This window comes from Giraffa tippelskirchi, chromosome 3 (assembly GCF_054371585.1).
Source record: "Giraffa tippelskirchi isolate mGirTip1 chromosome 3, T2T-mGirTip1v1.2.pri, whole genome shotgun sequence".
NCBI lineage: Eukaryota > Metazoa > Chordata > Mammalia > Artiodactyla > Giraffidae > Giraffa > Giraffa tippelskirchi.
The window spans coordinates 64760881-64788032 of NC_137277.1; the positions used below are offsets into that span (position 1 = coordinate 64760881).

At 41.9% G+C, this 27152-nt stretch overlaps 1 protein-coding gene across 1 annotated transcript in view; it reads left to right on the top strand.

Annotated features, from left to right (window-relative positions):
- The window catches only part of ARHGEF4 (Rho guanine nucleotide exchange factor 4), a 265787-nt gene that overhangs the window by 44241 nt on the left and 194394 nt on the right, over window positions 1–27152 (top strand). Inside the window, exon 3 of the mRNA XM_081583138.1 lies at window positions 22904–26560. Within this exon, the coding sequence (XP_081439264.1) occupies window positions 22904–26560 (3657 nt within the window). The remainder of the gene's footprint in view (window positions 1–22903; window positions 26561–27152) is intronic.

Sequence of the window (27152 nt, forward strand, 5' to 3'; positions counted from 1 at the left end):
TCAGGTAGAAGTCCTGTCACTTTGTCTAACAAATGGGTGAGAGGTACATACTTTAGGTACAATGAGATAGAAAATGCTCGAGTCCATTGAACAGTGTAAGGAATAATACATCCCCCTTGGAACCTTGTCACTGTGAATCATTGACATAGAAATCAGTGCCTTTCAGAGAGTAAGAAGATAAACCTGATCAGCTCAATTTTAAATGTCGGATATTTGTATTTGTAGGGAGTGAGGTTTACTAAGTGAGCAAATGTGACTGTGGCAATATGGAAATTTGGTCTGGGTCTTATGATTACACGTTACACAGTCCTCCAGCTTCTTGCCATGTTGCAACACACATCCATGGTTGGACAGTCACTTGGGCTTAAATCAAGGTAGTTTGAACATTCTTTGGCATTGCCCTTCTTTGGGATTGGAATGAAAACTGACTTTTTTGAGTCCTGACCTTTTTGAGACAGCTGAGTTTTCCAAACCTGCTGGCATATTGAGTGCAGTGCTTTAATAGCATCATCTTTTAGGATTTGAAACAGCTAAGCTGGAATTCCATCATCTCCACTAGCTTTGTTTGTAGTAATGCTTCCTAAGGACCACTTGAATTCACACTTCAGGATGTCTGGCCCTAGATGAGTGACCACACCATTGTGGTTATCCAGGTCATTAAGACACTTTTGGACAATTCTGTGTATTCTTCTCACCTTCTTAATCTCTTCTGCTTCTTTTAGATTCACACCATCTCTGTCCTTTATTGTGCCCATCTTTGCATGAAATATTCCCTTGATATCTCTAATTTTGTTGAAGAGATCTCTAGTCTTTTCCATTCTATTGTTTTCTTTTATTTCTCTGCATCGTTCGCTTAAAAAGGTTGTTTAATCTCTCCTTGCTATTCTCAAGAACTCTGCATTCAGTTGGGTATATTTTTACCTTTCTCCCTTACTTCTCCCATCTCTTCTTTCCTCAGCTATTTGTAAAGCCTCCTTAGACAGCTACTTTCCTTTTTGCATTTCTTTTTCTTTGGGATGGTTTTGATCGCCACCTCCCGTGCAGTGTTATGAACTTCCAGCCATAGTTATTCAGGCACTCTGTTTATCAGATATAATCCTTTGAATCTTTTTGTCACTTCCACTATATAATCATAAGAGATCTGACTTAGGTAATATCTGAGTGGCCTAGCAGTTTGCCCTACTTTCTTCAGTTTAAGCCTGAATTTTGCAATAAGGACCTCATGATCTGAGCCACAGTCAGCTCCCAGTCTTGTTTTTGCTGACTGTATAGAGATTCTCCATCTTCAGCTGCAGAGAATATAATCAATCTGATTTTGGTTTTGACCATCTAGTGATTTCCATGTGTAGAGTCATCTCTTAGGTTGTTGGAAGAGGGTGTTTGCTGTGATCAGTGTATTCTACTGACAAAACCATTAGCTTTTGCCTTGCTTCATTTTGTACTCCAAGGCCAAACTTGTCTGTTATCCTGAGTATCTCTTGACTTCCTACTTTTGCATTCCAATCTCCCATGATGAAAATGACATATTTTTTGGTGTTAGTTCTAGAAGGTCACTTTCATGAAAGTGAAAGTGTTAGTCACTCAATCCTGTCCAACTTGTTGCGACCCCATGGACTGTAGCCTACCAGGCTCCTCTGTCCATGGAATTCTCCAGGCAAGAATACTAGAGTTGGTTGCCATTTTCTTCCCCAGGGGATCTTCCTGACCCAGGGATTGAACCTGAGTCTCCTGCATTGCAGGCAGACTCTTTACTGACTCTTTACTTCCCCATCAGGAAAGTATCATAGAGCTGTTTGATTTCAGCTTCTTTGGCATCAGTGGTAGGAGCGTAGACTTGAATTACTGTGATATTGAGTGGTTTGCCTTGGAAATGAATGGAGATCATTCTGTCCTGTTTGAGACTGCACTCAAGTACTGCATTTTGGACTCTTTTGTTGACTATGAGGGCTACTCCATTTCTTCTAAGGGATTCTTGCCCACAGTAGTAGATATAATGGTCATCTGAGTTAAATTCACCCATTCCAGTCCACTTTAGTTCACTGATTCCTAAAATGTCGATGTTCACTGTTGCCATCTCCTGTTTGACCACATCCAATTACCTTGATTCATGTACCTAACATTCCAGTTTCCTATGCAATATTGTTCTGTACAGCATAAGACTTTACTTTCACCACCAGACACATCCATTAATGGGGGTCATTTCTGCCTTGGCTCAGCCTCTTCATTCTTTCTGGAACTATTTTTTTCTTCACTTTTCCCCAGTAGAATATTAGACACCAACCAACCTGGGGGGCTCCTCTTCCAGTTCCATATTTTTTGCCTTTTCGTATTGTTCTTGTGGTTCTCAAGGCAAGAATACTGGAGAGGTTTGCCATTCCCTTCTCTAGTGGACCACATTTTGTCAGTACATTTTGCAACACAGTTGCATTCATTTCACATGCTAGCAAGTTAATGCTTACTTCAAGCTAGGCTTCAAGAGCCGAGAACTTCCAGATTTACCAGTGGGATTTAGGAAAGGCAGAGGAACCAGAGATCAAATTGCCAACATCCATTGAATCATAGAAAAAGCAAGGGAATTCCAGAAAAAAATTCTGCTTCATTGATTACACTAAAGCCTTTGACTCTGTGGATCACAACAAACTGGAAAATTCTTTAAGATATGGAAATACCAGACCACTTTACCTGACTCCTGAGAAATCTATATGCAGGTCAAGAAGCAACAGTCAGGACTGGACATGGAACAATGGACTGGTTTGAAATTAGGAAAAGAGTATGTCAAGGCTGTATATTGTCACCCTACTAATTTAACTTCTATGCAGAGTACATCATGTGAAATGCCTGGCTAGATGAATCACAAGCTGGAATCAAGACTGCCAGGAGAAATATCAACAACCTCAGATATGCCACTCTAATGGTATAAAGTGAAGAGGAGCTAAAGAGCCTCTTGAGGAAAGTCAAAGAGGAGAATGAAAAGCTGACTCAAAACTCAACATTCAAAAAATGAAGATCTTGGCATCTTGTCCCATTATTTCATGTCAAATAGATGGGGGAAAAGTGGAAGCAATGACAGATTTTATTTTCTTGGGCTTCAAAATCAAGGCAGATGGTGACTGCAGTCACAAAATTAAAAGACTCTTGCTCCTTGGAAGAAAAACCTAGACAGCATATTAAAAAGCAGAGACATCACTTTGCTGACAAAGCTCTGCATAGTCAAAGCTACGGTTTTCCAGTAGTCAGGTATGGATGTGAAATTGGACCATAAAAAAGGCTGAGTGCTGAAGAGTTGAACTTTGGTGCTGGAGAATGCTCTTCAAAGTTCCTAGGCGAGCAAGCAGATCAAGCCAATCAACCCTAAAAGAAATCAACCCAGAATATTCATTAGAAGGACTGATGCCTAATACTTTGGCCCTCTGATGCGAAGATCCAACTCATTAGAAAAGGTCTTGATGCTGGGAAAGATTGAAGACAGGAGGAGAAGGGGATATCAGGGGATGAGATGGTTGGATGGCATCATCACAGACTTCTTATAAGGACCCTTGTGATTACATTGGGCCCACATAGTTGATTCAGGATTTTCTCCTCAAGATTTTTAATGCAACCACATTAGCAAAGTCCCTCTTTCCCTAGATAGTAGCATTCACAAACCCCAGGGATTAGAAAATGGGCAATTTTTGGCAAAAGGGGGCATTATTCTTTCTAGAAGAAATGACAGGAAAATGTGACTTTAGATTGCAAAGACTTTAAAACTTGAAACACACACAAAAAAACATGGTCTGAAAAAAATAAATCCATGAATTTGGCTTCATCAAGTTAAAAGATTTTGCTTTAAGGAAATGTTAATAAAAAGGCAAGGTGCATTTTTGTTCATATTACAAAATTACTTCTGTTTCATACATAGCACAATATACAGGGAGCAAATTTGGACAATTTACATAAAAAACATCTCATGTAAAAGTAAAATAAATGAATTAAGCTTATATTTAATTTTTGGCAAAAAAACAGGTTTGTCCTGATTTGATGACATTTTAAAAATTAAGATTTACTTTATCAATATTTATTTCATAATATAGATCTCAGAAAATTAATACTGAACTTTGAAATAAAAATTATACAGTGGAATGTCATTCAAAAGATACGTGACATAGAAAAAATAATGAAAAGTGGTAAGAACTGGCAAGGACTCCAATTCCACAGTAAACACACTTAAGTGGAAAATTGTCCTTATATATAATTATAAAATTCAGGCTTTGCAACCACAACGGGTAAGGCAAAACTGAAAAATATACTTTTTTCTGCAATTTTTCATGTGACATGGCACATTTCTAGTAGAACTCCGAGGTTTCTGTGGTGCACTGATTGTGCCAAATTTCCCTTTACACCAGGTAGTCTATCCCTGGGGTAGCATAGAACATGTAGGTTTTCAGTATGGAGCATGGTTCACTGCAATGCATGCTACTGTACCTCTTATAAGAAACAGTAATCATATGTCATTCTGTGATCTACTGCTGTGTTCTGCTACCGGTTTCATAAATAAAGTTGAAAGGTCATTTCCACCATAAATTTCTGTTTAAAAAAAAAAAGGCAAGGTGCAGGCTGGAATAAACTATTAATATTTGAAAAACATATATCCAACAAGATATTTACATGTACAATATATAAAGAACACTTACAACTCAGTAAGAATGTAATCCAGTTTTCTTTTTATTGGAATACAATTTCTTTACAGTATTGTGTTAGTTTCTGCTGTATAAGCACATGAATCAGCCATATGTATACATATATTCCCTCCCTCTTGAGCTTCTCTCCCTCACCCCATCCTACTCCTCTCGGTCATCACAGAGCACCAAGCTGAGCATCCTGTGCTATAAAGCAGCTTCCCACTAGCTATTTTACACATGGTAGTGTTTTCTCAGGGTCCAGTAGTGGGATTACTGGGTCATATTTCACTTCTATGCTTAGTTTTTTTAGTTTTTTAGTTCTCCACAGTGATTGTATCAATTTGTGTCCCCACCAACAATGAAAGAGGGTTCTCTTTTCTCCATACCCTCTGCAACTTTATTGTTTGTAGATTTTTTGATGATGACCACTCTGGCTTGTGTGAGATGATACCTCGTGTAGTTTTGATTTGCATTTCTCTAGTAATTAATGATGTTGAGCATCTTTTCATGTACCTCTTGGCCATCTGTATGTCACATTTAGAGAGATGTTTATTTAGGTCTTCCACATATTTTTTGATTGGATTGTATGTTTGTTTTCTTTTTTATATTGAGTTGTGTGAGCTGGTTGTATATTTTGAAGATTAATCCTTTGTCTGCTGCTTCATTTGCAAATATTTTCTCCCATTCTGAGGGTTGTCATTTCATCTTGTTTGTGTTTTTCTTTCCTGTGCAAAAGCTTTTAAGTTTAATTAGGTCCCATTTGTTTATTTTGTTCTTATTTTAATTACTTTAGGAGATGGGTTGAAAAAGATCTTGTTGTGGTTTATGCCAAAGAGTATTTTTCCTATGTTTACCTCTAACAGTTTGTAGTGTTTGATCTTACATTTAGGTCTTTAATCAATTTTGAGTTTATTTTTGTATGTGGTGTTATTTTTATTGTTTGCGCTGTTTGTGCTAGATTGAGTCTGACTCCTTGTGACTCCATGGACTGCAGCATGCCAGGCTTTCCTGTCCTTCACTGTCTCCTGGAGTTTGCTCAAACTCATGTCCAATGACTTAGTGATGCTATCCAACTATCTCGTCCACTGTCATCCCCTTCTTTTGTCTTCAATCTTTCCCAGCGTCAGGATCTTTTCCAGTGAGTCGGCTCTTCACAACAGATAGCCGAAGTATTGGAGCTTCAGCATCAGTCCTTCCAATGAATATTCAGGGTTGATTTCTTTTAGGATTGACTGGTTTGATCTCTTTGCTGTCCCAGGGTCTCTCAAGAGTCTTCTCCAGCACCACAATTCAAAAGTATAAATTCTTCAGCACTCAGCCTTCTTTAAGGTCCAACTTTCACATCTGTACATGACTATTGGAAAAACCATAGCTTTGGCTATATGGACCTTTGCCAGCAAAGTGATGTCCCTGCTTTTTAATATGCTGTCTAGGTTTGTCATAGCTTTTCTTCCAAGTAGCAAGAGTTTTTTAAATTAAATGGCTGCAGACCATCTGCAGTGATTTTGGAGCCCAAGAAAATAAAATCTGTCATTGCTTCCACTTTGTCCTCTTCTATTTGCTATGAATTGATGGGGCTGGATGCCATGATCCTAGATTTTTGAATGTTGAGTTTTGAGCCAGCTTTTTCACTCTCGTCTTTCACCTTCATCAAGAGGCTCTTAAGCTCCTCTTCACTTTCTGTCATTAGAGTGGTATCATCTGCATATCTGAGGTTCTTTCTCCCAGCAATCTTGATTCTAACTTGTAATACATCCAGCCTGGAATTTTGTATGATGTAATCTGCATGTAAGATTTGTAGTGTTCTAATTTCATTTTTCACACGTAGATGTCTAGATTTCCCAGCACCACTTATTGAAGAGACTGTGTTTTCTCCATTGTATATCCTTGCCTCCTTTGTCATACATTAGGTGGCCATATATGTGTGGGTTTATCTCTGGGCTTTCTATCCTCTTTCTCTGGTCTGTATTTCTATTTTTGTGCCAGTTCTATACTGTCTTGATTACTGTACCTTTGTAGTATAGTTTGAAGTTGGGGTGCCTCATTCCTCCAGCTCTATTTTTCTTTCTCAAGCTTACTTTGGCTATTTAGGGTCTTTTGTATTTTCATACAAATTGTAAAATTTTTTGCTCTATATCTATGAAGAATGCCATTGGTGATTTGAGAGGAATTTTGTTGAATCTGCAGATTTCTTTGGGTAGTATATTCATTCTCAGTATATTGATTCTTCCAGTCCAAGAACATGGTATATTTCTTCATCTATTGTGTCCTCTTTGTTTTTTTTTAATCAACTTTTTATAGTTTTCTGAGTACAGTTCTTTTGCTTCCTTGATGCATGCATCCTGTCATGTCCAACTCTTTGGGACTCCATGGACTGTAGCCTGCCAGGATCCTCTGTCCATGGAATTTTTCAAGCAAGAATACTTGAGTGAGTTGCCATTTCCTCTTCCAGGGGATGTTCCCAACCCAGGGGTTGAACCCATGTCTCCTGTGGTTCCTATGTTAGCATTCAGATTCTTTGCCACTGACCCACCTGGGTAGCCCTTTAGGGAGGTTTATTCCTTGGCATGGTAAATGGGATTATTTCTTTAATTTCTCTTTCTGCTCTTTTATTGTAGGTGTATAGAAATACAAGAGATGTTTGTGCATTAATTTTGTATCTTGCAACTTTACCAAATTCAATGATTGGGTCCAATAGTTTTCTAATGGCATCTTTAGGATTTTCGATGTAGGGTAACACATTATCTGGAAGCAGTGTTAGTTTTATTTCTTCTTTTCCAATTTGTATTCCTTTTGTTTCCTTTTCTTCTCTAGTTGCTGTGGCGAGGACTTCCAAAACTTTGTTGAATAAGAGTGGTGAGAGTGGATATGCTTGTGTTATTCGTAATCTTGGGGGAAATACTTTCAGTTTTTCATCATTGAGAACGATATATGCTGTGTGTTTGTCATGTATGGCCTTTATTATATTGAAATAGGTTCCCTCTGTGCCTATTTTCTGGAGAGTTATTATCATGGATAGATGTTGAATTTTGTCAAAGAGCTTTTCTGCATCTATTTAGATGATCATATGGTTTTTATTGTTTAGTTGTTAATATGATGTTTCACATTGACCGATTTGCATTATTGAAGAATCTTTACATTCTTGGGATAAATCCCACTTGATCATGGTGTATGACCTTTTAATGTATTGTTGTATTTTGTTTGCTAGTATTTTGTTGAGGATTTTTTGGTCTATATTCATCAGTGATATTGGTCTATTATTTTCTTTTTTAGTGATATCTTTGTCTGGTTTTGATATCAGAGCAATGGTTGTCTCACAGAATGAGTTTGTTAGTGTTCCTCCCCCTGCAATTTTTGGAAGAGTTTGAGTAGAAAGTGTCCGCTCTTCTCTAAATGTTTGATAGAATTCACTTCTGAAGCCATCTGGTCCTGGGCTTTTGTTTGTTGAAAGGTTTTTACTTATAGTTTCAATTTCACTCCTTGTGATTGGTATGTTTATATTTTCTAATTCTTCCTGGTTTAGTCTTGGAAGGTTGTACATTTCCAAGAATTTGTCCATTTCTGGATTGCCCGTTTTATAACATAAAATGCTTGTAGTGGTCTCTTATTATTTTTTGTATTTCTGTGGCAACAATTGTGATTTCTCCTTTTTCATTTCCAATTTTATTAATTTAAGTCTTATCCCTTTTTTTCTTGAACAATCTGACTAAACATTTGCCAAGTTCATTTTTCTCAAAAAACCAACTTTTACTGATCTTTGCTATTGTTTTCTTCATTTCTATTTCATTTATTTCTACTCTGATCTTTATAATTGTTTTTCCTTCTACCGACATTGGGTTTTCTTTGTTCTTCCTCTAGTTGCTTTAGGTGTAAAGATACATTGTTTATTTGAGATATTTCTTGTTTCTTGAGGTAATATTTAATTACTGTAAACGTCTCTCTTAGAACTGCTTTTGCTGTGACCCATAGGTTTTGGGTGTTGTGTTTTTGTTGTCATTTGTTTCTATGTATTTTTATTTCCTCTCTAATTTCTGCAGTAATTTCCTGGTTATTTAGCAGAACATTATTTTGCCTTCATGTGTTTGTGTTCTTTAGTTGTTGTTTTTTTTTTTTTTTTCTGTAACTGATTTCAAATCTACAGCACTGCAGTTGGAAAAATGCTTGATAAAATTTCAATTTTATTGAATTTTCTGAGGCTTGATTTGTAACCCAAGATGTGATCTACCCTGAGATTTATATCTAGGATATATTAAGAAGTCTTTAAACTTCATGAGAACACAGCCCAGTTTTTTGGAATTGGCAAAAAATCTGAACTGACATTTCACAAAGAAGATGTACAGATAGAAAAAAGCATATGAAAAGATGCTCAACATCATATTTCAAAGTGAAAGTGAAAGTGAAAGTGAAGCCTCTCAGTCGTGTCCGACTCTTTGTGACCCTGTGGACTGTAGCCCACCAGGCTCCTCCATCCATGGGATTCTTCAGGCAAGAATACTAGAGTGGGTTGCCATTTCCTTCTCCAGGGGATCTTCCTGACCCAGAAATCGAACCCAGGTCTCCCACGTTGTGTGCAGACGCTTTAACCTCTGAGCTACCGGGGAAACCCAATAGGAAAACGCAAATTGAGACCCCAATGAGATGCCACTTCACACCCACTAGCATGGTTAAGATTTTCAAAACTGACCATAGCAGATGTGGATGAGAGTGTGGAGCATCTGGACTCTCATATACTGCTGAGGGTGGTGTAAAAGAGAATGGAAAACAGTTTGCAGTTTCTTAAGAAATGAAAAATATACCCCTAACATATGGCCGGATCACTCTCGTCCTCAGCACTGACTCAAGAGAAATGAAAGCACACATCTGTACATACTTGTTACAGCTTTATTGAAAAGCCCAAAACTGGAAACAACTCAAACGTCCCTCAGCAGATGACTGGATAAACACATCGTGATATATCTATACAACAGAACACTGCTGCTGCTGCTAAGTCGCTTCAGTCGTGTCGGACTCTGTGCGACCCCATAGACGGCAGCCCACCAGGCTCCGCCATCCCTGGGATTCTCCAGGCAAGAATATTGGAGTTGGTTACCATTTCCTTCTCCAATGCATGCAAGTGAAAAGGGAAATTGAAGTCGCTCAGTCGTGTCCAACTCTTTGCGACCGCATGGACTGCAGCCTACCAGGCTCCTCTGTCCATGGGATTTTCCAGGCAAGAGTACTGGAGTGGGTTGCCATTGACTTCTTCACAACAGAGCACTACCCAGCAATAAAACAAGTGTTGACAAATGAAACATATATGAGTCTCAAAATAACTATGCTGAGTGAAAAAAAAAAACCGACAAAAAAATACGTACTATATGATTCTATTAATATGGAATTCTAGAAAATGCAAACTATAGTTCAGTTCAGTCTCTCAGTCGTGTCTGACTCTTTGCGACCCCATAAACCCCAGCACGCCAGGCCTCCCTGTCCATCACCAACTCCCAGAGTCCACCCAAACCCATGTCCATCGAGTCGGTGATGCCATACAGCCATCTCACCCTCTGTTGTCCCCTTCTCCTCCTGCCCTCAATCTTTCGCAACGTCAGGGGCTTTTCCAATGAGTCAACTCTTTGCATGAGGTGGCCAAAGTATTGGAGTTGCAGCTTCAACATCAGTCCTTCCAATGAACACTCAGGACTGATCTCCTTTAGGATGGACTGGTTGGATCTCCTTGCAGTCCAAGGAACTCTCAAGAGTCTTCTCCAACACCACAGTTCAAAAGCATCAATTCTTCTGCCCTCAGCTTTCTTCACCGTCCAACTCTCACATCCACACATGACCACTGGAAAAACCATAACCTTGACTAGACGGACCTTTGTTGGCAAAGTAATGTCTCTGCTTTTTAATATGTTGTCTAGGTTGGTCATAACTTTCGTTCCAAGGAGTAAGCACCTTTTAATTTCACTGCTGCAGTCACCATCTGCAGTGATTTTGGAGCCCAGAAAAATAAAGTCAGCCACTGTTTCCACTGTTTCCCCATCTATCTGCCATGAAGTGATGGGACCGGATGCCGTGATCTTAGTTTTCTGAATGTTGAGCTTTAAGCCAACCTTTTTCACTCTCCTCTTTCAATTTCATCAAGAGGCTCTTTAGTTCTTCTTCACTTTCTGCCATAAGGGTGGTGTCATCTGCATATCTGAGGTTATTGATATTTCTCCCAGCAATCTTGATTCCAGCCTGTGCTTCTTCCAGCCCAGCATTTCTCATGATGTACTCTGCATACAAGTTAAATAAGCAGGGTGACAATACACAGCCTTGACATACTCCTTTTCCTATTTGGAACCAGTCTGTTGTTCCATGTCCAGTTCGAATTGTTGCTTCCTGACCTGCATACAGGTTTCTCACGAAGCAGGTCAGGTGGTCTGGTATTCCCATCTCTTTCAGAATTTTCCACAGTTTATTGTGACCCCACAGTCAAAGGCTTTGGCATAGTCAATAAAGCAGAAATAGATGTTTTTCTGGAACTCTCTTGCTTTTTTGATGATCCAGCGGATGTTGGCAATTTGATCTCTTGTTCCTCTGCCTTTTCTAAAACCAGCTGGAATATCTAGAAGTTCACGGTTCATGTATTGCTGAGGCCTGGCTTGGCGAATTTTAAGCTTACTTCAGTAACGTGTGAGATGAGTGCAGTTGTGTGATAGTTTAAACATTCTTTGGCATTGCCTTTCTTTGGGATTGGAATGAAAACTGACCTTTTCCAATCCTGTGGCCACTGCTTAGTTTTCCATATTTGCTGGGATATTGAGTGCAGCACTTTCACAGCATCACCTTTGAGGATTTGAAATAGCTCAACTGGAATTCCATCACTTGCACTAGCTTTGTTCGTAGTGATGCTTCCTAAGGCCCACTTGACTTCACATTCCAGGATGTCTGGCTCTAAGTGAGTGATCACACTATTGCAATTATCTGTAGTAGCAGAAAGCAGATAAAGATTCCCTGGGGATGTGGTGAGGGAGGCTAAGATGGAGGAATTAGAAGAATCATGAAGGAACTTTCAGAAGCAAGAGAAATGTTCATTATCTTGCTTGTAGTCATGGTTTCACAGATGTATGTAAACACATTAATTATTTACACTTGAAATATATGCAGTTACTTATGACAATTCTACCTCAATAAAGTTGCAGAAAAGTAGTGAAAATAGGAAAGGAAGGAAGGGAGAGAAGAAGGAGGCAAAGAAGAAAAGAAGGCAGACAGGCCAGAGACTTGGATCTGGCAATGCAGAGGTCATTAGGGACCTCTACCAGACTGATTTCAGTGAGTGAATGGAGAGACAGCCAGACTGCAGTGAGTAGCATGCAGGAAATTTCTGATTCTATCACATTGCAGTCTATCTATTTCTCTAAATACTCACTGCAAGAAAAACACAGAAATAAAGCATACATTCCTTTAAACATATGGTGTTAAACAAACCATTGTTGAGTTCATATTAAAAAATAAACAAATCCCAAGGTGAAAAAAAGAGAAAGGGAGCTGAAAAGAATGAAATATGGTGATAGAAACCCAAATAAATGCTCACTGGTTAAACTCTCTGGTTAAGTGATTGAAATATTGGATCTTAAGATTCCAGCTACACATCAGTTATGGAAAACACACTTAAGAAACATAAAAAGACAAAAATAAAAGAATGGGAAAATATATACCACACAAATACTAACTTAAAGAAAGTTGGTTATGTTTATTAGAAAATAAAGCCTTTAAAATATAAACCTTTATTAGGGATGAAGAGAGTTGCTGTTCAGTCGCTAAGTGATGTCTGACTCTTTGCAACCAGTGCACCAGGCTTCCCTATCCTTCACTGTCTCCTGGAGCTTCTCAGATTCATGTCCACTGAGTTGGTGATACCATCTAATCATCTCATCCTCTCCCACCCTGTTCTCCTTTTGCCTTCAGTCTTTCCCAGCATCAGGGTCTTATCCAATGAGTCAGCTCTTGCATCAGGCAACCAAAGTATTAGAACTTCAGCATCAATCATTTCAAAGAATATTAAGGTTTAATTTCCTTTAGGATTAACCCATTTGAACTCCTTGTCCAAGGGACTCTTAAGAGTCTTCTCCAGCACCACAATTCAAAAGCATCAATTCTTCAGCCTTCACCTTTCTTTATGGTCGAACTCTCACATCCATATATGACTACTGAAAAAACCATAGCTTTGATTACACAGACTTTTGTTGGCAAAGTGATGTCTCTGCTTTTTAATATACTGTCTAGGTTTATCATAGCTTTCCTTCCAAGGAACAAGCATCTTTTCATTCCATGGCTGCAGTCACCATCCACAGTGATTGTGGAGCTTACAAAAATAGTTTGTCCCTGCTTCCACTTTTCCCCCTTACTATTTGCCATGAAATGATGAAGCTGGATGCCATGATCTTAGTTTTTTGCATGTTGAGTTTCAAGCCAGTTTTTTCACTCTCCTCTTTCACCTTCATCAAGAGTCTCTTTAGTTCCTCTTCACTTTCTGCCATTAAAGTGGCATCATCTGCATAGCTGAGGTTGTTGACATTTCTTTCATGTTGCTATTTTTTCCAGCAGTCTTGCTTCCAGCTTGTGATTCATCCAGCTCAGCATTTTGCATGATGTACTCTGCATAGAAGTTAAATAAGCAGGGTGACAATATACAGCCTTGTCATATTCTTTTCCCAATTTGAACCAGTCCATTGTTCTATGTGCAGTTCTAACTGTTGCTTCTTGACCCACATACAGGTTTCTCAGGAAACAGGTAAAGTGGTCTGGTAATCTCATCTCTTTAAGGATTTCCCACAGTTTGTTGTGATCCACATAGTCAAAGCTTTACATAGTCAATGAAGCAGAAGTAGTTTTTTTTTTTTTTTGAATTCTCTTGCTTTCCCTATGTTGGATGTTGGCAATTTGATCTTTGGTTCCTCTACCATTTCTAAACCCAGCTTGTAAATCTGGAAGTTCTTGGTTCATTCACTGCTGAAGCATAGCTGGAAGGATTTTATGCATAACATTACTAATATTTGAAATGAGCATAATTATAAAGTAGTCGAGGCTTTCCTGGAGGCTCAGATAGTAAAGAATCTGCCTGCAATGTGGGAGGCCCTGGTTCGATCCCTGGGTCAGGAAGATCCTCTGGAAAAGGGAATGGTTACCCACTCCAGTATTCTTCTCTCATGAATTCCATGGACAGAGGAGCATTGGTAGGCTACACTCCACAGGGTCACAAAGAGTTGGACAAGCCTGAGTCACTTTCACTTTCATGTTCTTTGGCCTTGCCCTTCTTTGGGATTGGAACAAAAACAGACATTTTCCAGTCCTATTTAATAGTGAAAATAGCCAGAACTTGTGTATGCATCTACTAACCTAACACTGAAACATGTAAACTGAAAGATGACGGAATTAAAGGAGGAAATTGACAAATGCAGCACTGACCTTGAGTGGCCTTGGCCTGCAGCAGCTTGAAATGGGTCTTTGCTTTCCAGCCAGAGACTGAATTCAGGTGGTAGCAGTGAGAGCACTGAATCCTAACAAATAGATCAGTGGTCAGTGACCAGGTCCTGGCCCCTTGGCTTTGCAGAACAGAATTTCCACAAAGTATTTATTAGGAGGAAAAAAGAGTACATGTGGATAGACATGTGGGCAGGCTCAAAGAGAGAGTCACTGAGTCACGCCCTCATGGTAGTTTGAATTACTATTTTAGGGCGTTTCTTCTGGGCTTCCTCTGATTTGCCTGGTTCTGAGTCCATATTTGGTATATCTTAGGAACTTCTCATGTGTGTGTGTTCATCTCTTAGCCAAGATGGATTCCAGTGAAGAGGTTGATGGATAGGCTGACATCACTTACTATGAGCTGACAACCCCTCCCTTTTTGACCTCCAAGGAGCCTTTCTGCACATCTGTAGCCAGGGAGGTCTCCTTGAGTTCAAGAATGAGGAATATGTGGTCTTTTATCTCTTATCTGGGGAGGGCCTGACCTCCTCCATCATCCTGCTTTTATAGGGTTTTTTTGCACAGGGGAGAAACTCTTCAGACTGGGGCCCATCTGCCTCCTGCCTCAGCACTACAGTGGGTGAGTCAACCTACTGCTCTTAATAGCAGATGAAAAACTAGTCAAATTGCTGAGGCTTTGACAAGGATTTAACACATAACAAGCCTCATGAGCACTTATTAAACACTGAATGAACCATTAGAGAATACTCGATCTTTCCAAATATCCATGGAGCATTTATGAAACAGAGTTACAGAACCAGGTCCATTTTTTGTCTCATTTTTGTCTCAAGCCAGAACACTGAGACAAGAGGTTTGCAGCAGGGGAGAATTTATTCCTTTATTTGCAAAGCAGCCAAGTGTGAAGACAGGAGACCAAATCTGGGAAGCCAGGGCCTCTGGATATTTAGGTGCTAAAGAATGAAGCTTAGGGAAAGGTGATTGGAAAAGGTGTGATAATGTCGCCATTTTGTACATTGATAACTAACCTGCCCATCTCTTCAAGTTCAAAAGGTCACTGAGTGGACACTCCTGCTTGAAGTGTCTGGGGCTCCCATCCAGTCTTAACTAGCTCAGCTTGAGCTAGACGCAGCTGACTCCCAGTTTCTGCAAAACAACCAGCAGAAATCTTATTGTTTAGGTTTATTGCCACTGGGAGGACATGCAAGTCTTTTGTAGCAACAATTAAAATAACTTTGATTAATGGATGCAGATTGTATGTAAAATAGATTTAACTAATGATTACCCATGGTTCAACAGGAACTTGTACAGTGCCATAAAGCCAGTTTCAACTAATTTCCAAGAATCATACAGACCACACTCTGATTACAATGTAATTAAATAGAAATCAGAAACAAAAAGATAAATAAACATACTTCTAAATAAATTATGAGTCATGGAGCAAATCATAATGGAAATTAGAAAACAATAGAATTGCAAGATAATGTAAATACCACTTATTAATACTAATGGCTTGAGACTGAATTTGTATTTAAAAGAGATATTATGTTTTGTCATCAAATAATAATATTTTTTAAAGTCTGAATGGGAGATGAAGTGTAGAGATAAAATGTAAACTGTTATTGAGGAGTTTGAGAAGAAATTGGGGCGCTGTGGGAAATGGGGGCAGGAATTCTGATGAAAGCAGATTTGCTACATGTGATGGAAGAAGTGACAGTCAGGAGGGGTGGGGTGGGGTGCTGGAGCCCATATGTCGACACTCATTCTCATGTCCCTAATGTACTGTCACCACTTCACCCCTCTGTGCAAACACCCTCTGTATGCAGCTCTCTGATTCTTACAGAAGAAAGTCCAGACAGCTTACCCTAGTGTTTGAAGCCTCATAAAGTTATAGAAATAACACAATCAGGAAGTGCCAGGCCTATGACAAAACAGAGAGGGTTTTTCTGCTTTAAGCAGAAAACATACAAAGTTGATCCACTCCTTATCCCCAGAAAAAACTCTAAGATTCATCAAAAAGAATACTTTTGCCTGTAAATTCAACCCCCAGACCATTGTCAACTGAAAAAATAAACCCGGCCTAAACGTTGAGAGTTGGGTTTATTCAGCGGGAATTGTGAGGACTTCAAGCCCAGGAGACAGCATCTCAGGTGACCCTGAGAGAACCATTTCTGAGGAGGCGGGGAAGGAGTTTACATATAAACTATACAGAAGTTTGCAGCAAGGGGCATTGTCTCACTGTTCCTCCCTGTGCACACTGTTTGTTGAACCCATGGTAGCCAAAGCACAAGTGGGGAAGCTGGGCAAAAACGCAAGGTGTCATAGGCACTGCAGATTCCTTTATTCTCTCCTGCCTGGCACAGCGGCTGCAGCGGCAGACACACTGTATTCTCTCCTCTCATGGTTAACCCAGTGGACACAGCTGGATCCAGCCACAGTGGCTTCTCAGATCATGCTTCTATAGGGCAATGCACGTGCACAGTACTATAGATGATCTCAGCTGTTACATAACCATGTATCTACAAAACGCAGGGCAAAAGGAAGAGGCCATGGGGCAAGAGAGCCTGACCACCACCATCTTCACTAATTTTCTCTTTCCCTACAAGTGATAATCTGAATATTAAAAGATCACTGTTAATTAAAGAAAACCAGATCTCAGATATCAAGGGATTTACCACTCTTCTATGTAAGGGAAGATGCAAGCATCCGGGCTTACTGAAATCATTTCTTTCATATACATCTCAGCTGTCTGTGGGCCGAATCCCGCTTTTTGATTACTCACATCCTTAACCCCTCATTTACTGTAAGGGGCGGCAAATGCAGAGGGTGGCTACCTCTTGCACTTTCTTGCATCCCCCTTAGCTCCTCAGTGTTTACCAGGGAGGAAGTGGCTGCTGGCTGCTGGCTGGCTAGTATTATTTTTCCTGGTCTCAGAAATTTACATTTGGAAGGCTAAAATCCCTGATAGCTGTGACATATGGGATATGGTAAGAAATATTTCATTTCACACCATCCCTTAGGCACAACCTTGAAATTATATGGATTTGTGCTGAGAAGTTACTTATTTGAGAATTACCCCTGAATCAACTAAGGAGGAGCAAACTTTCTTCATAAGATTTAGAATCTAATCAATCAAATCATATGCTTTTTTAAAAAACACATTCTTCATGTTCAGCATTTATATACTTCATTTTGTTGTTCTTTAGTTGCCAAGTTGTGTCTGATTCTGTGACCCCATGGACTGCAGCATGCAAAGCTTCCCTGTCCCTCACCACCTCCCTGAGTTTGCCCAAGTTCATGACCGTTGAATTGGTGATGCCATCCAACCATCTCATCCTCTGTTGCCCTTTTCTCCTTCTGCCTTCATCTTTCCCAGAATCAGGGTCTTTTCCAGTGAGTTGGCTCTTCACATCAGGTGGCCAAAGTCCTGCAGCTTCAGCTTTCAGCATCAGTCCTTCCAATGAGTATTCAGGGTTGATTTCCTTTAAGATTGACTGGTTTGATCTCCTTGCTGTCCAAGAGACTCTCAAGAGTCTTCTCCAACATCACAGTCCAAAAGCATCAGTTTTTTGGTGCTCTGCCTTCTTTATGCTCCAGTTCTCACATCTGTACATGACCACTGGAAAGACCATAGCTCTAACTATATGAACCTTTGTCAGCAAAGTGATGTTTCTTCTTTTTAACACACTGTCTAGGTTTGTCAGAGCTTTCCTGCCAAGAAGCAATCATCTAATTTCATAGCTGAAGTCAGCATCCTCATTGTTTTTAGAGCCCAAGAAGAGGAAATCTGTCACTGCATCCACCTTTCCCCCTTCTATTTGCTATGAAGTGATGGGACCAGATGCTATGATCTTAGTTTTTTTTAATATTGAGTTTTAAGCTGGCTTTTTCACTCTCCCCCTTCACCCTCATCAGAGGTTTTTCAGTTCCTCTTCACTTTCTGTGATTAGAGTGGTATCATCCGCATATCTGAGGTTGTTGCTATTTCTCCCAGCAATCTTGATTCCAGCTTGTAACTCATTCAGCCTGGAATTTCACATGATGTGCTCTGTATATAAGTTAAATAAACAGGGTGACAATAAACAGCCTTGTCATACTCCTTTCTCAATCTTGAACCAGTTGGTTGTTCCATACAGGAAGCAACAGTTAGAAACTTGCATGGAAAAGGTTTCTCAGGAGACAGGAAAGATGGTCTGGTATTCCCATCTCTTTAAGAGTTTTACACAGTTTGTTATGGCTTTAGCATAGTCAATGAAACAGAGGTAGATATTTTTCTGGAATTCCCTTGCTTTCTCTATGATTCAGCAAACGTTGGCAATTTGATCTCTGGTTCCTCTGCTTTTTTAAAACCCAGCTTGAACATCTGGAAGTTCTTGGTTTGTGTAATGCTGAAGTCTAGCATGCAGGGTTTTGAGCACAACCTTATTAGCATGGGATATGACTGCAATTGTCCAATGGTTTGAACTCTCTTTGGCACTGCCCTTCTTGGGAACTGGGATAAGGATTGACCTTTTCCTGTCCTGTGACTACTGCTGGGTTTTCCAGATTTGCTGACGTATTTAATCCAGCACTTTGATAGAAACATCGTTTAGGATTTGAAAAAGCTCTGCTGGAATTCCATCACCTCCACTAGTTTTATTGACAGCAGTGCTTCCTAAGGCCCACTTGACTTCCCACTCCAGAATATCTGGCTCTGGGTGAGTGACCACACCATTGTGGTTATCCAGGTCATTAAGATTTTTTTACGTAGTTCTTCTGTGTATTCTTGCCATCTCTTCTTGATCTCTTCCACATCTATTAGGTCTTGACCATTTCTGTCCTTTATTGTGCCCATTTTTGAATGAAATATTCCTTTGATATTTCCAATTTTCTTGAAGAGATCTCTAGTCTTTACCTTTCTGTTGTTTTCCTACATTTCTTTCCATTGTTCATTGAAGAAGGCCTTCTGTCTCTCCTTGCTATTCTCTGGAACTCTGCATTTAGCTGGGTATACATTTCCCTTTCTCCCCTGCTTTTCACTTCTCTTCTTTCTTCAGCTATTTGTAAAGCCTACCCTGACAACTGCCTTGCCTTCTGGCTTTTCTTTTTCTTTGGGGTGGTTTTGTTCGCTGCCTCCTGTACAATGTTACAGACCTCTGCCCACAGTTCTTCAGGTGCTGTTTACTGGATTTAATCCTTTGAATTTGCATATTCAAGGGATTATACTTGAATAATCACTTCCACTGTATATTCATAGGGGATTTGATTTAAGTCATACCTGGCTGGTCTAGAGGGTTTCCCCATTTCTTTAGCTTATACCTGAATTTTGCTATGAAAAGCTGATAATCTGAGCCACAGTCAGCTACAGGTCTTATTTTTGCTGACTGTATACAGCTTCTCTATCTTTGATTACAAAGAATGTAATCAATCTGATTTCGGTATTGACCATTTGGTGATGTCCATGTGTAAGGTCATCTCTTTTGTTGTTGAAAAAAGGTGTTTACTATGACCAATGTGTTCTCTTGGCAGAATTCTGTTAGTCTTTGTCCTGCTTCATTTTGTACTCCAAGGCCAAACTTCCCTGTTACTCCAAGTATCTCTTGACTTCCTACTTTTGCATTCCAATCCACTATAATGAGTAGGACGTCTTTTTTTGGTGTTAGTTCTAGGAGGTCTTCTAGGTCTTCATAGAACTGATCAGCTTCGGCTTCTTCTGCATCAGTGATTGGGGCATAAACTTGAATTACAATGATGTTGAATGGTTTGCCTTGGAAACTAACTGAGGTCATTCTGTCATTTTTGAGATTGCATCCAAGTACTGCATTTCTGACTCTTTTGTTATTATGAAGGTTACTCCATTTCTTCTGTGGGATTCTTGCTCACAGTAGTAGATATAGTGATTGTCTGAATTAAATTCACTCATTCCTGTCCATTTTAGTTAACTGATTCCTAAGATGTCAATGTTCACTCTTCCCATCTCCTGCTTAATCACATTCAATTTACCTTGATTCACGGACTTAACATTCCAGGTTCCTATACAATACTCTTCTTACAGCATAGGATTTTACTTTCATCACCTGACACATCCACAATTGAGCATCGTTTCTGCTTTGGCCCAGCCGCTTCACTCTTTCTGGGACTATTAGTAGTTGTCCTCCACTCTTCCCCAGTGGCATACTGGACACCGTCTGACCTGGGGGGCTCATGTCTCGGTGTCATATCTTTTTCCCTTTCTATACAGTTCACTGGGTTCTCACAGCAAGTATACTGAGGTAGTTTGTCATTCCCTCCTCCAGTGGACCATGTTTTGTCAGAACTTTCCACTATGACCCATTCATCTTGGGTGGCCTTGCACAGCATGGCTCACAGCTTCATTGAGTTATGTAAGCCCCTTTGCTATGACAAAGCAGTGATCCATGAAGGGGATTTATACACTTTAAGGACTATTAATGCTGGATTTCCAGTGCTCTTGCCTAGACTATACCAATTTTGTAAACTGGGAGAGTTTGAGTTTATGTGCTCTGTCATGTCCGACTGTTTGCTACCCCCATGGACTGTAGCCCACCAGGCTTCTTAGTCTATGGGATTTTTTAGGCAAGAATAATGGAGTAGTTGTCATTTCCTTCTCCAGGGGATCTTCCTGACCCAGGGATCGAACTCAGGTCTCCTGTGTTTCCTGCACTTTTGGTGGATTCCTTACCCACTGAGCCACTGGGGAAACCAAGCCCCAATACCAATTTTGTAACCTGGAAGAATTTAGAAAATCTTTTATTTTTACTGAGACAGAGTGAGACCTCTTGCCTAAATATCTGGAAGTCAACCCTGATCAAGACCCAGGCAATGTCCAGTAAAGGGATGCTGAGCAGGGGGCAGGGACAGGAATGAGACCTCCAGTATCTTGGCATAGTCAATGTCCAGATCGTTGGTCATTTGGAATTTGGGATTTTGGAATTCTTCCAAAAGGCCTGAAACATGTGAATATTGATACCAATATGAGTCTATGAGGTGACATCAAACTATGACAATGTTGAAAGAACTACTGAAATGCTCCAAAGTCAGGGGGTCCCTTCCCAGTTTAATAACAGGTCACCAAGATGAGGAAACAGAGGTGCTTTCGAAGGCAGGAGTTACTGAGAAGGAGCCTGTAGCTGGCCCCTTGCTCCCTGTTCAGTTCTCTGCTCATGAAGCACAGACTTGCCATTACACAGCCCTCCCTGCTTGCCGAGGCATAGTCACATCTGACCTTCTTGGCCTTGCCAGGCCGTGGGAAGTCTGTAGGCCAGAGGCTGTGCTCCTGATGTACAGTGAGGGGCCTGCTACCTGGAAGTTGGGCCGCTGAAGCAAGCGTCTGCAGCAGATTAGGGGGACTTCCTCTCTTGTCAAAGCCACCACAAAGCCCTCCTTCCCAGATGATTTGATTTTTAATGTTCCCTTTCCTATTCCCAACTCCTTCCTGCTTTGCAACATATTTGAAACTATATGATACTAAATTATTTGATGCTGATACAGTATCATATTCTTTTTTATTTTCTGAATCTACCTTATAGCGTATATACCTTACACATCACCATCACATTCTTTGGTGTTTGTCTGCTTTTCTCCTCTCAACTGAAGAAGATTAAAACCACATTTATTTTGAGAAACCTCTAATGACCAGTTCTCAGAATATGTACTTGGGAAGGGCTGGTTGAGTGAATGACTTCTGTACAAAATTTATGGGAGGAGCCTTAGCTGTAAGTGTTTGTCCTGCTCCTGTCCTGGGGAACTTTGAGCATTAGATAACTGAATGCTGGGTAGCATTATCACAAATTTCAAAGTGTTGCATGTATAACACATGCTACACCCGGGATATGTGGGTGAATCTCTAAAATACTGTGCTGAGAGAAAGAAGCCAGGCCCCAAAGCATACATTCTGCATATTCTGATCATCTGAAACTTTTAGAAAAGGCAAATCTAGATTATGTGGCATAAACAGGTCGCAGAGAGGAAGAGGGGAGATGAAGAGTGATTGGAGAAGAGCAGGGACATTTCTGGGAAAAGGAAATACTCAGAATTTTTATCATATTGGTAGTTACTGGGTTTTCCAAAAAAGTTTGTTCAGGTTCAGGTTATGGAAAAATGAAGTTTTTGGGCAATCCAATACATGGGCATATACATTTGTGAGAAAGCTCAGGTCTGTATACTTTTAAGGAGATGCATATAAATGATGTTATAACAAGTTGATTGAAAAATGTGTAATGAGAGAAGGAAAGTATGAAAATACTAGCACCTACTTTTCCTTCTGTTCTCAAAGCTATCTTGGGCATTTATAACATCTTGATACATGATTGCAATTTCAATAATTCTTGCGTGTGTGTGTGTTCTCTTTTTCCTTTGGCAGCAGCAAACCTAATTCAGAAAACACTTCCAAGTGAATGAACTTTGACTTTAATCCAGCTGGTTACATAAGAACTAACAGGACACAAAACAAACATATATTCATTTGCTCTTTCTTGCTGAAATCATGAGGCAGAGATATGCTCCTCACTATGACTCACACATTTTATTAACTAAACTGCCCATGCTCATTCCACTTATTTTAATTAGGGCTGCTTTAACCATGTGCTATACTTTCTCCCTATTGTGTGGGTTTGACTCCATCACTTCTTTTCTGTGCTAATAAAAGGTAGCTTTTCATATTTACCTCTCTTTCAAGGGGCACATGGGGAACTAATGAGACATTTCTGAGCCTTCTTCCTTCTGACAAAGGCAGGGCCAGTGTACATGCGTACAGATGTCCTCAGGCCTTGTCTCTGACTCTTCTCTTCTTGCCCTTCCAGACTCCAGAGCCAAGTGTACACCTGCCAGGTCATGGTGACATTGAAGATAAGCAGCTCCCCTCTTCTCCTGCAGAACCAGAGGAACATGAATGGAGCCAGAGAACAGACTATGATGATTTTGAGACACTGTCCCACCAGAGTGAAAGTCAATCAGACACCAAAATTGATCCCTTTGAAAGTGCTTCTGACACAGAATCCCTGCCTGGTGACCTCCTAGAGGGAATCTGCCTCCCTCCACGTGGTACCTCTGAGGACAGGGAAGCACACAAGGGATGCTTTGACACTCCAGCATCTGGAAAACCTCAGGAGCAATATTTGACAGATGTCCCTGGGCTTGACCCAAAGCAGGAACTAGATCTGTGTCTTGACTTCAAGGAAGAGTCTCACAAAAGTGGGTTACGAACCTTTGCTACAGTTGCTGGAGAAGTGAGAGCCATCCTCCAGGAGGATATAGCTGGCCCAGAGCTAGAGTTGCCACCAGGAAGGGCTGCTCTCCTCACACAGGGCTGTGCACGGGGGCTTACAGATAGTTACGGCCTCCCACCAGCAAAGGTGGTGACTGTTCAAGACATCACAGGGTTCTCTGGTTTTTCTCCTCAGAAATCCAGGTCTGAGAGTCATCTGGGCACCCCACCGGTCTCGCCCCTTCTTCTTTGGTGTGCTGAACAGAGCCAGAGCTGGCCGAATATCCACAACAGGGAGAGGGGATGCCAGCTGTCCCTCAGAAGCCCACTTAATAGCACAGCCCCTCTGGGAGCCAGGACAGGGAAAAAATGTCCTCTAGACCCCACGTCGAAAACAGGCTTACTCTGCTCCCAGTCCAGCTTTGATGCCACCTGCTGGCTTCCTTTAGGGACATCCTGCCTCCTACATGCCAAGTTTCACCATAGTGTCCCAGAAAATACTGATGATAAGGGCAGGGCACTCCCAAGGCACGGCTGTTGGCTCACAAGGACTCTGAACAGGGCCCACTCCATAGCAGAATTTCCCTTAAGAAACTCTGAGAATCCTTTAGGGCAGAACTTTGTGAAGTTTGGGACCCATCTGAAGGAAGGGACAGAAGCAGAACAGGCTCCAATAACACAAAACCCTCTTCACCCTGTTCCCACCCAGCTGTCTCACTTACTTCCTAATTCCCAAAGGAAGGCTCTTCCTTTGAAGGATCAGTACAAACTCAGGGCTCTGAGCTGGAAAAGGGCCTCTCAGGACATGCCCTCTGAATGTCTATGGCTGGAAAACCAGCTAGGAGAGGATTCTAGGTCCTGCCCAGTCTCTTCATGCCTTACTGCAGAGTTGGTGAGCCTCACCGCAGAGGAAGTGCCAGTGCCAGTAGAGTGCAAGTCCGGACATGGCCCAGAAAGCAGACCAGAAGTGCCGCAAGGCCCTGGCCAGGCACCAAATGCTGAGGACGTGAGTGATGCACAGAAGCACCTCCAGGATATTTCTGCTGAGCCAGGAAACCAAACCAGCAATTACACATCAACGTATATGCTCAGTGAAAAAAGAAAGCCATCTGCTAGGGCCACGTTCCCACATCATCCCAGCAAGAGCGGGTCACTGGTGTGGAACAGAGACTGGAGAGTTTGCTCCAGAGTGAGCGATAATTCATATGCTCCAGAGAAAACCTTCAAATCAAGCACAGCAGACACTTTAAAGGAAGCAGAAGACGTGATGGTTCCAGATTCCAGCTTCACAAAGAATGCCTTGCAGGGGTTTTCAGAAGTCACAGTAGCCACCATGTCTCACTGCAGCTGTGGGGATGAAGAGTGTGAGCAGGGGCACAAGGGTGATACCATACCCTTTGCAGAGGGCCTCCAGACAGAGCCCAAAGCAGACACATCTGCTAGGGGCACACTCATCATTATAGCTGTTGAGCAGAAAGGGCTGCAGGCCACCAGGAGGAAAATGGGTCCTCTGCTAAAAACACAGTCTTGTGAGTTTCTAGAGGAAAGACCAGGGTCTCACCACAGTGCTAGAGCGATCCCCTGTGAGTCTCCTCTGGCTGGGAAACCAAAAACTTGTGGCAATGAGTGTGAGCTGCCAGCAGCCTGCAGCCTGCGAGGTAACGATGGGGCTCTTCAGCAGGTGGCCCAAGCCTCAGAGCTTGGGATAGTTCTGATCCCAGAGGCTGCTTCAGAAGATTGGCCCCCAGGGAGGAAAAAAACGCCTTCCCAGGAGCACGCGGGGGACATGCTCAGCACAGGGGCGCCTATGGAAGAGAACCAACCTGGGGCCAGCCAGAGCTCCAGGATTCCAGCGGCCAGGGAGGAAGCTGCTGGGGAGCCCGAGGCCTGGGGCCCTTACCCCGTGGGCAGCCGAGGGCCACCGAGCCCGGAGGACACGCGAGGGGTGTGTGCAGCAGAGGGCGATGCAAACACGGACAAGCAGCCCGGCGCCCAGGCCCGTGCCCTTAAGAGTGCACTCCAACCGCCCAGATCGCCCCACCAGCTCCGCCAAGCATCGCAGGAGCCTCGAAGGCTCCTGGCGTTTCCCAAGGTAACCTCCTTCCGAAAAGACAAGCCCTCGGCCGCCGCCGAGAGCCCGGGAGGGGCCCGCCCTGGGGCTTCCTCCGGCCTTGAGGAACAGTGCTCCGACAGCGCGCAGAGCGCCTCCGGCCAGGCCGAAACTCCTAGCAACGCGCACGCCAGCACCTTTCTGGTGATCGGCCTCCAGGGCTCAAGCCAAGGAGCCCCAGGGCTGATGGAAGGGGGTCGTGTGGAGACGCCTGAGGACCTTGGTAGCAAAAGACAGTCCTCAGAAAACTGCGACGCCAAGAGACTCAAAACTCCAGAGAAAAGACTCAGGGCGAGGTTGGCCTCAGCTCATAAGACCTTTGCAAACTTTTTTGAGTCAAGAATTTTAGAAAAAGAGAACACTGGTGAATGTTCTCCATGTTCTTTCAAGGACCAGAAGGAAAAGAGCAGGTTGCGCCAGAGTTCCTGGCGCACATTCATGAAAAGCAAAGATGCCCAAGGCCCCCAAAGGTCCTCCTTAGTAAGTCTGATTCCAGGACGAGAAATCTTGAATACCCCCAGCCGTTTCCCACCAGAGACCAATAGCGACTGTGAGAAGCAGGCGGAACACAAGGAGAGCTGTGTTTTTAGAGATCACTGGACACTCACACATTCCCCCACACCTTTGTCATCCAGCAATTTGGCCTCTTCAGATAACAGGAGAAAAAGTGAACCAACTATCAAATGTACAAGTACCCAGGAAAGTGGTGAATACCTACCTCCGAGTACCTTTCCTGAAAAGTCTTGGCGTTTGTCACCCACCAGTCCTGGGAGGCAGCAGGCTGGGATCAGCCACACCCTTCCCTCAAGCTCCACCTGTTGCCTGCCACACGGAAGCCAAAGAGTGCCCTGTAAGCCCCTGAGCCCCAAGCCCCAGAGTCCCAGGCCTGGTGCCCAGTGGGCAGATTTCCACTACCCTGAAAAGGGTAGGGCCAGCTCAGTGGTTTCTCTCGGAAGCTACAGCCATGTGGACAACAGCTCAGAGGCCCCTGGAAGCCCCAAGATGTCCAAGTCCTGGATAAGCCTTCTACTTTCTCTGCAGGCATTAGACCAGTGTGAGCAGAAGGAAGAGAGCAGGAAAAGAGGCCAGCATCCCTGTGGCCTAAGCACAGCACCCTCACTTAAGGACCTTCTTGGAAGTGAGGTGAGTTATCTGTGACTCACATCAATCAACTCACATTTTTTTACCTCTCAAGGCAAAAGGAGGAGACCCAGGACATTTTCCTAAGTGTGGGGAGGGGAGGAGTAGGAAGGCCAGTCTGCCTTCCATGGAGATTGCCCCACTTACACACATGAGGGTCCCACCAGAATCAACACAGCCAGACTGATCTCTTGAAATTTGCCAAACTAACAAGTGGGAACTGCATTTTGCTGTAATTTTGTATGGTCTCTATTTTCCCTATGTAATTCAAGCTATCTGAATTCCCCTTTGTATCAGTGGCCTGTTCATAGTCTGGTTATTTTGTATCCGGTGGTGATGTAGGCTTTTTTCTGTCAGCCTTCAATCTTCTCCACTGTGAAATTTTAAAAGGAAATTTTCCAACTTTTTTTTTTAGTCTGTTTATAGGTTTATTTTTGAAATCTAAACCTGATCCAGTTTAACTTGCTTGAATATAAGGAGAGATTAGTGGTGCTTCTGAAATTCCTAGTAAAATAAAACGGTCTCTCCCCTAAAGCAAAGGCATCCACCCAGGATAGGGAACAGGTGCTGGGTTAGGCACAAGAAAAGGGATACA